At 35.9% G+C, this 12608-nt stretch overlaps 1 protein-coding gene across 8 annotated transcripts in view; it reads right to left on the minus strand.

The window, feature by feature from the left end:
- The window catches only part of PATJ (PATJ crumbs cell polarity complex component), a 337132-nt gene that overhangs the window by 291664 nt on the left and 32860 nt on the right, over positions 1-12608 (minus strand). For all 8 annotated transcript variants that reach the window (XM_045547880.1, XM_045547882.1, XM_045547878.1 and 5 more), the window contains exons 8-10: positions 6534-6752; positions 4234-4333; positions 1291-1382 (exon numbers count right to left, since the gene is read on the minus strand). In XM_045547880.1, coding sequence (XP_045403836.1) covers positions 1291-1382; positions 4234-4333; positions 6534-6752 — 411 coding nt within the window. The remainder of the gene's footprint in view (positions 1-1290; positions 1383-4233; positions 4334-6533; positions 6753-12608) is intronic.

Consider the following 12608-nt stretch of genomic DNA (forward strand, 5'->3'; position numbering starts at 1 on the left):
AGAGGATCACTTGAACCCAGGAGTTTGAGGTTGCTGTGAGCTAGGCTGATGCCACGGCACTCTAGCCTGGGTGACAGAGTGAGACTCTGTCTCAATCAATCAATAAGAATGCAAAACTAGTACTAAAACATACTGACAAACTTCCTTACACATTAGAAAGCAAATTCAAACTTGTACTTTTAAGTCACACATTTTAACTCATAGCCTGAGAGAGGTAAAGGGTTTTCATCTCTGATGTTATTCAAAATTCAAAATGTTATAAAAGCCTGTCAATTATTAAACACAGCTCTCAAGATGTATTAATAAAAGCCATTATCATGAAAACTGTAGAGATCATTCAGTACTTCATTCCTCTATCATATCACCCTATGATTCCTTCCAAAGAAACACACTGATCTCCCTCCATTAGGTCTTCTAATGGAAGCATGTGCAAAAAAAGGTACTCTTAATCTAAATCAACTCAATTCCACATTTCTGAAGTCATCAGGACCAATAGGCTTCCTCTCTCAACCTTCTTAAGCTACCCATAAGTACTTTAACTTTCCCCATAAGTATTTTCTCCAAAGCATCCAGACTCTGCAAATCACCAAAAGACATTTCCTAAGCCCATTAATGTGAAAGCCAAGAGTCATGAAATGTGCTTTCTTAGACGGATTTGAAGGACGAAGATTCAAATCATACCACCCAACATTTGTTTCTATGTAAATCAACGTCTTTGTGTGTATCTATTTATAGTATGCGTGTGTACAGATACTATAATATATATGAAAATTCAACTAATTTCTACTAAATGGAGATCAGTTTTAATTGATATGTTAACTATTATATTCTCAAAAACATAAAAAAATCTCGATTTTGGGTGTACTCAAAATTATTGTTAGTAGAAAAACTACTTTCAAAAAGATGAAAAGAGCTAGTTAATGGCTTAATTGTATACAAAATGGATGAGTTTCAAGAACACAAAGAGATACTTGAAAAGCGTTTTCTATGCGAATGCTAGAACATCTTTCAAATACATATGTATATAAATATATATATTTCCATTATATAATTATATACATTTTTCCTACCAATGTTGTTAGTGAATCCTTTCTTCAGTGACAATGAAAAAAAATCAAATTTAGGACCGTAAGAGTTCAAATTAATGAGATTTCACTGTACTAACAAATTTAATTTTTCAAAAAACCGTATGAAACTATATTAAGTCATCATTCTCTCACACATATTATAATAAAAATCAACCTTTTTTTTGAACTGGATTCAAATCTAAAACAGAGGACAGTTACTCACAGCAACTATTTTGTCATTCACTTGAATGTGGCCATTGTGGTGCGCGGCACTGCCAGGTATGATGCTTTTCACATAAATCCCTGCTGCCTCCCCTAAAGATGCACAGACATGAAGAAAAAGGAAAAAAGCTCTAATTAGGCTTTGATTGCAAAATTCATATCAAGAGATTAATTAGCTAAAGGGGCTGACTGGAGGCTTGATAAATACTATTTTGAACACAAGCAGAGAAATTGATGGATTATTTCAAACTGTCACCATCACAAGCGACCCGAATTCGAAATGATTTGACTGATGACTGCTCTTCTGGAAAAATAATCGGTAATGGAACCTTGATGAAATGCACTCCAATCTAAGCTGGGATTCAAGAGAGCCCAGGTTAAGTCTGTCCCTCTTCTCCTGGTCTGTCTCCATTCTTACTGCTGACTCGGCATAATCCTCCATCATTTTTCACCTGCACTATGACAAGAGTCTCCTTAATAGGTCTCCTTGCCTATACTTAGCTCGCTGCTCATGTGAGCTTCCCAAACACAGAAAAAAGAAAAGTACACATGACCTTTAAAAAACCTAGAATGAGCTCAGCAACATGAAATAATCCTTATATTATAAAACATGTAAATAGAAACAAACGGCTATAAAATTGTTAACTACATAAAAAGCATGGATCCCTGTGGGCAAGGACTGGAAGGGAAATTGGAAAATAAAAAGCCATAGATCTGGATGATTTTATATTTTTATTTTTTAATTTGAAATGAACTCAAAACATTATTTATAGAAGAAATATAAATATCAATGAATTCCCATTGCCTACAAAATAATATACAAATTTCATAGAATCGTATTCAAGGCTCTCCATAATCTGCTCCAAACTTATTTTTCACTTCATCTTCTACTACATCATTCCAACAAAATAAAAGTCGAGACACACCAAAACACCAAGTATTTTCATGATTTTATACCCTTTCTCAATTTAATTCTTTCTCCCCCTCAACCTTGACCCATGTATCAAAATCCTTCTTCTTTTCCATTCCTAGCTCAAATGCCTCCTTCTCTGTGAATTCTCCATTTACGTCCGTCAAATTGAATCTGTTATTTGCCGTACTATGATGGTTTGCTTGTACAGTGGGCCCTCTGTATCCTCAGGTTCCACATCTGCTGATTCCACCAATCTTGGATTCAACCAACCACAGATCGAAAATATTTGGGGAAAAAAAAACAAGAATAAAAATAACAGGCTGGGAGCGGTGGCTCATGCCTGTAATCCTAGCACTCTGGGAGGCTGAGGCAAGAGGATCACTTGAGCCCAGGAGTTTGAGGTTGCAATAAGCTACAATGATGCCACTGTACTCTACCCAGGGTGACAGAGCAAGACTCTGTCTCAAAAAACAAACAAACAAACAAAAAAATACAACAATAAAAAAATACAAATTTTTTAAAACATAGTATAACAACTATTTACATAGCATTCACTTCATATTAGGCATTATAAATAATCTAGAGATAAAGTATAAGGGAGGATGTGCAGAGATTACATGCAAAACTAAGCCATTTTATAAAAGGGACTTGAACATTCAAGGATTTTCGTATCCACAGGGGGTTTTGGAGCAATAGAGATGATTGTATGTCTGCTATTATAAAATATACATTTCATTTATCCTTAAACTAAGAGTTGTTTATAGTTTATCTCCCTAAATAAATTTTTCTTATATTCATTTTTCTACCCTCTACAGAACTATATAAAGTAAACCCTCAAAAGTCCAATGAATAGAATAGAGCAAAAATTATTTTGAAAGACTACTTGTTAAAAAGCATGTTGAGTTTCAAAAGTTTCCAGTGTCTGGATTCACCTGAACTCTGCTGTCCTAAACCACCCCATCCCAAAAATTTCTTTTGAGAGTAAACAAGAAAATGGTTCTTTCCTTTACTCAGCAACATAAACATCAAATTTTCTCAATTTTCTACCATTTACTTTCACTTAGGATCTAAAACCATAAGTTTAGGAACTAAGTCATGATTTCTCTAACCAGACTTAGTATATTGGAAACTACTCAATATAGTTTTCTTGCAACATTATTATACAAGCATACTTAGCTCTTTTGGAACTCATTTAAATTCTGAACCTAAAAAAAGGTGGCACTTACAAGAATCTAAAGGTTTGAAAAAAGATATTTCATTAGGCTAAAATAGCACAAGGTGGTCTGACATGAATTTCATTCAGGACTTTGAATACATTAGCACTCTTAATCTTTCCAGCTGCTGTAAGTATGCAAAATAACAATTTTTTTCAAAGAAATTAACTCTCTAATCTCATTTTTTAAATAAAAATTAGAACACTTCATAACTCTGAATTTTCATGTTATTGGCAAATATTTATAGAAAGGTTTATTTTACCTTACCCTAATAATTGTCCTATAATAAAAGAATAACTTATAGTGAATGTTACCAGAGCTTTGCAGGTGGGAGTTTTATTCAAAGATACTTGAGCCATGTATTTATTCTTATATTAGTTTTATATGAAAGAAAAATAATTCTAATGAAAATACTTGTTTTAACTTATTTTTAGTGATTGAACATAATAGTGACACTTTTTGGACACTCACAATATGAAATATTGTACAGTAATCAATTTACTTTATGACAAACATACTCATGTTAACAGTATTCAAAATATATCTATTTTAGAAGCGAGAGGAGGTACAATTCAAATATTATACACTGAATTGGAAAACTATATCCTTTTATTAATGACTATCAAGCCAGCTATAAAACTATTGAGATAAAAAGGTGATTCTGTAGTCACTCAGAAGTAACTGGTTGCTATTATAAGCTCATGGTTTTATTGTTCAAGATTTAAATTAAAATGTGCAGTTATTTAATTTGACTGTCTAGAAACCTTAACATCCTTTATAATTATTTCCAAATATAAAATAGAAATAATTCATTTACCTGTATGATTTGTTCCAACATAGCCAACAATTCTAATCCCGAGACTCTGTCCATCTTTTTTAATGAGTTCAACATTGTAAGTTTCAGAAAGAGAACTGCCCTAAAATGAAAAAACAAATTTAATTCTATATGTTAAATTAAATAACTGTGCATACATAGTCTATTTGTGCAAGGTTTGCTGAATATTTTCTTAGCACCTATGGTAGGTAGAATTTTAAGCTGGCCCACATGATCTTTAACCCCTGGTGCTACTCCCATATTGATATTACACTACATGGTAAAAGGGAGGTCATCTGGGTGGGCCTAATCTAATCACTGGAGCCCTTTAAAGGCAGAGTTTTCTCCTGCTGGTAGCAGAAAGGGAAGTAAAAAAGATTTGAATTGTAAGGACTCAACTTGTGGTTTGAAGATGGAGGGAGTTGAGTGAGAAGGAACGTGGGGGGCCTGAAGGAGCTAAAAGAGGTCTTGGGCTGATGGCCAGCAAAGAAACAGGATCTGCAGTCCTCCAGCTGCAAGGAACTGTATTTTGCCACAATCTGAATGAGACTGGAAGTGAACAGTCCCCAGAGCATCCAGAAAAGAGCACAGCCAGGCCGACATCTTGATTTTGGCCTTGTAAGAATCCAAGCATAGAGTCCAGCCAAACCCTACCCCGAATTTTGACCTACAGAACTGTGAACTAAAAAAGGGTATTGTTTTAAGCCATTAAATTTGTGGTCATTTGTTATCCAACCGTAGAAAACTAATATAGTCACTTAGAAAAAACACAGGCTATATTTGTATCTGAAAGAACTACAAGCCTAAGAAAAAATTTAGAAACAAAAGATAAGATTAAATAATATAAAAAATATTGAACTAAAACTTGTTTTCAATACTCATCTTCTAAAAATTTCTGGAAAGAAGGTGTCCAAACACATAATACTTTGTTTTGAATTCAAAACATTAACATTAGAAAGTAAATAATTGATTGGATCAAGTTCCCACTTATCATATAGCTACCTTGGTCCCTGGCTACAAGGTGAAAGGCTCCAGGGAACTAGAGTAACGGAGGGAAAAGAAAATGGTTGTAACCAGAAATTGGAGAAATTTTTGTAAAAAGGTTCTAACACTTCAGATAGAAAACTTCCACTCATGTGGTTCCAAGTAGAAAAAGGCTAACAACTTTCCAGAAGACACTGAGTGATGCCTCAGGTGATGATGACTGGTGGCTTTTTTCCCTTTTCCACTATAATCACTTCGCTTTTCTTTCCTCTTCCTCCTGATCCCTCCTTTTTAAAACTATTTCTTTGCTCAGACACTTTAGGCCTGATGATTGGAGGGAAAAAAAAAAAAAAAAAACTATTTCTTTGCTCTTACCTTATTATGTCTTCATTCAGAGCTGGTTAGATAGTGGAAAAGAGCTTGGAATGGACCAGAAAGATCTGAATTCAAATTCCAGCTTTGCAACTTACTCCCTATGAGGCCTTTTCTTTTTCTTTTGAGACAGAATCTCACTCTGTCGCTCTAGCTAGAGTGCAGTGGAATCATCATAGCTCACTGCAACCTCAAATCCTGGGCTCAAGCCATCCTCCTGACTCAGCCTCCCCAGTAGCTGGGACTATGAGCACGCACCACTACATCCAGCTAATTTTTTTTCTCTTTTGGGTAGAGATGCGGTCTTGGTTTTGCTCAGGCTGACCTCAAACTCCTGAGCTCAAGGAATACTCCTGTCTCGGCCTCCTAGAGCGCTAGGATTATAGGCGTGAGCCACCGCACCCAGCCAATTGTGAGGCCTTTAATAAGTTGACTTTCGTTTCCTGATCTATTAAGTGGATGATAAGACCTCTTTGCAGAATTACTGTGAAGATTTCAGAAGGACCTTAACAATTCTAGGTGCTTGATAATTAATAATATTGATTATTAATAACTATAATAATTATAATAAATATTATTGATGTCCATTCCCTTTGGCCAGTCTGTTGTTATTAGTGATAATTCTCATACATTAACCAGTATTTACAGTTTTCTCTCCACCATCTGGGCATCTCCTCACCAACCTTTCTAATGAAATAGACAAGGCAAGTATTATTAGTCTCCAACTTCCAAATGAGTAGCTGAGGCTCAGGGAGGTTGAATGACTTTACCCTGAGAAACAGCAAAACAGAAAATCAAACATGCCTAGTGTCTTCAAACTGGGTTTTCTTCTGCTCCACTGGTGAGCACTGGGACACAACTCATACTAACGTAGTGTTTTGAGTTGAAAGAATTTCTTATCTTGTAGTGTATCACACTTACGATGAAAGGATGATTTGTATACTCACAGAACCAGGGCTTCTGCTGGCTACAGTAGGCAGGGCAACAGGTAAGGCTGTAGGGGCAGGAGGCGGTACTGAAATTTCACCAGTTGGGTCCCTGGCAACAAGCATCCTGACCGAACTGCCACAGTTCCTGAGAACTTGTGCAACTTGCTCACTGGTCATCCCCTGCACATTTGTGCTTCCAATCTTCAAGATGTGGTCCCCTGTCTGGAGTCTTCCATCCTTCAAACCAAGAAAAAGACAAAATCATTTCAAGAAATAAATGATCTAACTTCACTAGTTAATAACAATGCATTGGACTGTCAGTTCTGACAAAATGGCTGATAAAGAAGCCACCTAAAATGCTGAACAAAATATGATAGTTTAATAATTGGCTATGTTGGCAAAATAGTAAAGGAATTCCTTGTAGAAGACAAAAGACAGAAAGGTTCAAAATGAGAAAAGTAATGAGTATTCTAAAACAGGCCTTTGCTTGAAGGTATCAAGTCATGCCTAATGGTCTAGAGCCAGGATACTAATGGCCATGTATTCAAGGAAGAGGTCAGAAAGCCCTGGACCTCAAGAAGGGAAGGAGGTCAGAACAGAACCCTCTAGCATAAAGCTAGGAGCTCCAAAGGCCAATAAGCTCAGTGGCATTTCTGAAGAACAGTGTGGCTAGAAGAGAAAGAGGAGAGCAGTCAAAGAAATGAGAGAGTTAACAAGGTCAGATAGTATAGGGCATTTTCTTTGCATGATTTGGAAGCGGAGTCATTGAAAAGGGGTTTGATCAGACAAGTGACATTATCTGACTTACTTTTTAACAAGATCCTTCAAGCTTTTGTGCTTAAAATAGACTACAGACCAGGAAACAACAGAAGCAGAGATATCAGTTGGGAGGCCTTAGCAATAATCCAGAAAAAGATAACAATAGTTCAGACTAAGTTAGCAGTTAGGGTGTTGAGAAGTGATATTCTAGATGTATTTTTAGTGAACTGTCAGCAGGATCTGCTGATAGCTTCTATATGGGGTATGAGAGGGGGAAAAAAGGAATCAAAACTTCAAGTTTTTCCCCTGAGCAATTGGAAAGATCGAGTTGCTATGAACTGAGATCAAGAAGGAAAAGATGGGTGAGGTGGAAATCAGTTCTGTTTTACAGATGTTCAGTCTGAGATGCCTATTAGACAGAGTGGAGACAAGTGTACAGCTGGGTATATAACATAAATCTGGAATTCAGGGAGAAGTCCAGACCACACAGTTAAATATGGGAGTTATTAGCATATAGGAGGTATTTAAAGTCATGATTCTGGATGAGTTTAAAGAAAGGATATGTAATGTCCTATTTCTTAAGCTGGACAGTATGTACATCAGTAATTATTGTTATAATTATTATTAAAGTATACACAGACACTGTGTACATTCTTTTACAGGTATGTATGTTTCATGTGCAGAAAAGTTCAAAATATACTTTAACAAAATGTGTATCAGTTCAAAATGTTTTCATTTCCTTTCTTTGTTCATGAAATTTTTGAAACAGCTGATTTTTACTAAATTCGTTTTATCATAAATTTTGAATTCACCTTATCTTTCTTGTAGTATATTGAAACTACCAAAATGTCAACACGGCTGGTCTAAAATAAAAAAAAATTATACCTACAGAGCACCTTAAAGGTTAAAAATCACTTTCACATATCATCTCATTCAGAGGAGAACTTTCAAATGAGAAAATTGATATTCAAAAAGGTTGACTGACTTGACCAAGGTCACAAAGCTAATAAGTGGCAGAACCAAAATTCAATCCAAGCTACTCACTGAAGACTATTCTCCTCATTTAATTATTTGCCTTATACGTCGATTTCTCTAGAGTAACACTGCTATAGCAAGTTAACCTCTTATACACAAAGGCTGCTAGTACATAATAAGCTTATTGTTTTCCTGTTCTCCAAGAAATTATCTATAACTGTCAAAAAGTTTGAATAAAATGAAGATGAAAAAATAGATAACATATACAGTAACGTGGAGAGAAAGCTTGAGAATAGAGCACTGACCATGGGGTTGATTTGGTTCTAGGCTTTACAATCCCAGTTCCAGGTGGCACCATCTACAAGCTGTAAATGCAACTTTGAAGGAAAAAATTTTAAAAACCTTAAGACTGCAAAGTCTATGCCCTATCCTTCCTTTTCTCCAATTTTAACAGGAACCTAAATGAATGAAGGCTTTAGATTGAAATAATGAGTACAAAGCTATGTGATTTGTTGTAAATGCTACAGAAGGCACCAGAAGGGACTGCAAGTAGAAATGCCATTCAATTCAGAAACATCTGGAAGGACTCAGAGAAAGAAAACAGAAGAAAGGAGGACATAATTGTGAAAAAAGGAATAAAGAATTGCTGGACTTCTACTTTAATAATGATGATTTGATAGTGTTTTTATCCATGCAACAGACTTGAAATAAACAACTACTTAAGAGAAAGTCAGTGGTCCTGATGAAAAATAAAGGTAGAGCTGCCTGTATAAATCAAACTATTCTTGAACAGAATAGCACCCTGATCAAAGAATAAAGAAAATGTCTAGTAAGTGTTTTCAGACTTGGCTCAGCCAAAGGGCATTTTACCATAAAGTATATATTTAGTCACTTCCTAGGCAATGTGTTTTTTTCCTATTTTACCTCAACTCTTAATTTAAAATGATGTAGATAATTTGCATCTGTCACTGAAAGTCAAACATTTTCTTCTTACAGAAAAACAGGTGTTCTAAGGAATTCATAAGTACAAAAATAGTCATTAGGTTGATAGGAAGACACGAAAATGACAGCTACCTTTTCTAAGTCCAGAAGCCCCAAACATTGCATGTTATTGATATTTTCTGATCAACATTCTCCTTCCATAACCTGTCCACTGTGTGAGGAAACTAAAAGGCATAAAGTCCCTTTTGTTCTTTAACAGAAATCATAAATCAATGAAAGCCAATAAATAGCTATGCCAAGACTCAAGTACATAGTGTACTAATCAAACCTTCCATATAAAAGTTTATTAATCCACAGATTCTTTCAAAAGAGAAAAAAAAATTATGCCTATTGGTAAAGATAGCATAGAAGGCAGAAAAATTAAAACGGATAATGCAACAGAGTACAAATACAGTGAAAACACTAACATCATCATTTACACAGCTAAAAAGAAAAGTACTTTAATCCAAATTAGCAGCTTTGGGCTAAAAAAAAAAAAACACATTACTTTGCATCTTAAGTTCTCTGATAAGCTGTTATGGATGATAATTTCAATTCAAAAATTGTTTGAAAACCTATAGGAATTCAGGCCTGAGCTACAAAAGAAGAAATCAAATTAGTTTCTTCAAAAACTAAAAAACGGCACCAAATACTTTCACAACTCAGAAAACAAAATCACTAATATGTTGGATTCCAGGTTGGTTATATTATTGGTCTTAAATCAAAAAGCAACATGTCATTGACAGAAAATAGTAACTTTGTAAAATAAAATAAATACATTTTCCCTAAGGGAATTAAAAGGATGAAATTAAATCCAAGAATACCTATCCTATCCTACTCAAATCACTCAAAGCAAAATTGCCTGCGAATAGCCAACCAGTTAGTGACCTCAAGTTGGGCCTTGCTTACTCTAAATTGAAAGTTCCTCATAGTCCACATCCACCCTCCAACCCTTGCTTGGTTCCATTTCTTTTTAGTATTAAAGATGACTGGGTCATTAGTAGACTTATGTTATAACCACCTCATACCAAAATGTCAATAACTTATGACAACTCTTAAATAGGCTGTGTTCCGAAGACAATGGAGTATCCCAGTGTACCTGATTTCCCTAGAATTTTTCCAGACCACATGAAAGACGTTTCTGCAAAACAAGCTTTACACTGCCCATTATCAATTTCAAAACAAAACAAAACAAAAACCAGCTCTTAAAAAATTTTTAAACATTTGCCACAACTGATTAGAATGTTGTTCTAAAGATGTGTGTTTCAAGTACTGTGTATTTTGGAGGAGCATCTGAGGCTTACAGGTAGATAGGCCTTTTTTGCTTCCCTTACACATCATGTATTTCCCTATTCATGAAATTGGCCCTAATTACATTAATTGGTCATTGTAACCAGATCTCAATAAATGTTTCTAAAAAGCTTGCTATAAATTTTTTAAAAGAAAAATGAATGCTATTTTCCATTTCATTCACTCTGTAACATTAGAGGCAGTACATAACAGAAAGACAAGTAAGGGCTTTGGACGCAGACACACCCAAGTTCAAATCCTGCCTCTGCTTTACTCAAGATGTATGGCCAAAGGTCAGTTGTTTACCCTACCTAAATCTCAGATTTCTCTTAAGCAAAATGAGAATAAATTCTCTCATTGAGTTGTGAGCATCAAACTCAATACTATATGTAAAACAGCCTGGTGCCTCGTTCACAGCAAGTCATCAAATACGTCCATTCCTGCAGCTCTTTAGGCTGCGGTGACCTAAGTTAGGTGTTTTTGCCACACTCCCTTCACTCTACCCCATCTTTTAACCACACACATTGACTTATCTGTAAACACAAATGGAACTATAAGGAGCTATTTTATGAAACCCTTTTAAATGAAAAATACTGATTTCTTTTGCTAACTTCCTATTATAGAATTTTATACTCTTTGAATAAAATAGTATTAACCCCTTTAGCAGAATATAGGCATCACTTTATAATCATTATCAATCTTGATCATATCTGAGCTAATGACCTAAGGCATCCATATTCCCTTACCATGATGGTTGCCATAGACAACAATGAGTATTAATATTCAAAACATGAGTACATTTTAATTAAAACAATATTCCCTTTAATTTTGTTAAAGCTCTGATCAGGCTACATGAGCAACAACCTGTAAAGACTCAGCAACAGTGCACAGTTAACTCAGGGAAAGGTCAGCTAGGGGACAACCCAGCTCCTATATTTCATTCCAGCTGAAAGGATTAGGGAGGAAAGAGAGAGGGAACTAAGAGGCATCATGCTAAGCACTTTACATTGATTAACATTTAATTTTCACTCAGCCTTTTCTTTTTTTAAGGCAAGCATAATTATCTCTTGGCAATAAAAGAGTTAACAGCAAGCCTAAGACTGCCATTCTTTGAAAGGTCTGCTCACAAGGCTGCCTCTCGGCTAAAGTCTGAGAGCTTAGATTCTGGGAGGGTTCCCACCATTCCCTGGTAAAAATGGCTCACAGGGCCTAAACTGTGCAAACAATGTGTTTTCTCCTGAACACCTGCATTCTTCTGCAAGTCTGGGACTTTGGTACGTGCTAGACAACATAGGCCTACATGACCAGCATCCACAAAAAACCCTGTGCACTAAGTCTCTGATGGGCTTCCACGGTAGATATCACAGATGTATGGTCATGATTCACTGCTGAAAGATTTAAGTGTGTCCAATGTGACTCCACTGGGAGAGGACTCTTGGAAGCTTGTGCCTGGTTTCCTCCAGACTTCACCTCATGGATGTTTTCCATTGCTGAATTTGCTTTGTATTCTTTCACTGTAATAAATCATAGTTGTGGGTACAACTATACGCACAGTCTTGTGAGTTCTCCTAGCAAACTGTCAAACCTGGGTGGTCTTGGGGACCATTTTAAAAATACGAAAATTAAGCCAAGTAGTAATTTGCCCAGAGTTATTGGTGGATCCAGGATTCAAGCCTTCATCTGTCATCTGTCTGATTCTAAAAGCTCACACACTACGATCCTATGCTCTTTCCTTTCAAAAAGGCTTACTGGAAGGTAGGTGGGTTGAGAATAATTTCTCCACAGGCAGATAATAGGGAGGGTGAATGCCACATCTTGTACCATAGACTAGGGTATTAGGGTGCTGCAGCTAAAGTCATTTCATGAGTTACAGCAAGCATAACATTGAGTAAAACCAAGGAACAAACAGGGTCAGACATATGGAAGGAGATAACTTGAGAAGGCTGGAGAGATTTTTCTGCCATTAGCTGACATGAAAGGAAGAATGAAGTGAATACTGCTCTGTCACCTATGTCTAGGCTAGAAAGAGTCAGCAGCTCTGTTGTTCCTAGAGTTTGCTACTCCCTGTTGATAGGTGTGGCCAACTCT

Source organism: Lemur catta, chromosome 3 (genome assembly GCF_020740605.2).
Source record: "Lemur catta isolate mLemCat1 chromosome 3, mLemCat1.pri, whole genome shotgun sequence".
In the NCBI taxonomy this organism is placed as follows: Eukaryota; Metazoa; Chordata; class Mammalia; order Primates; family Lemuridae; genus Lemur; species Lemur catta.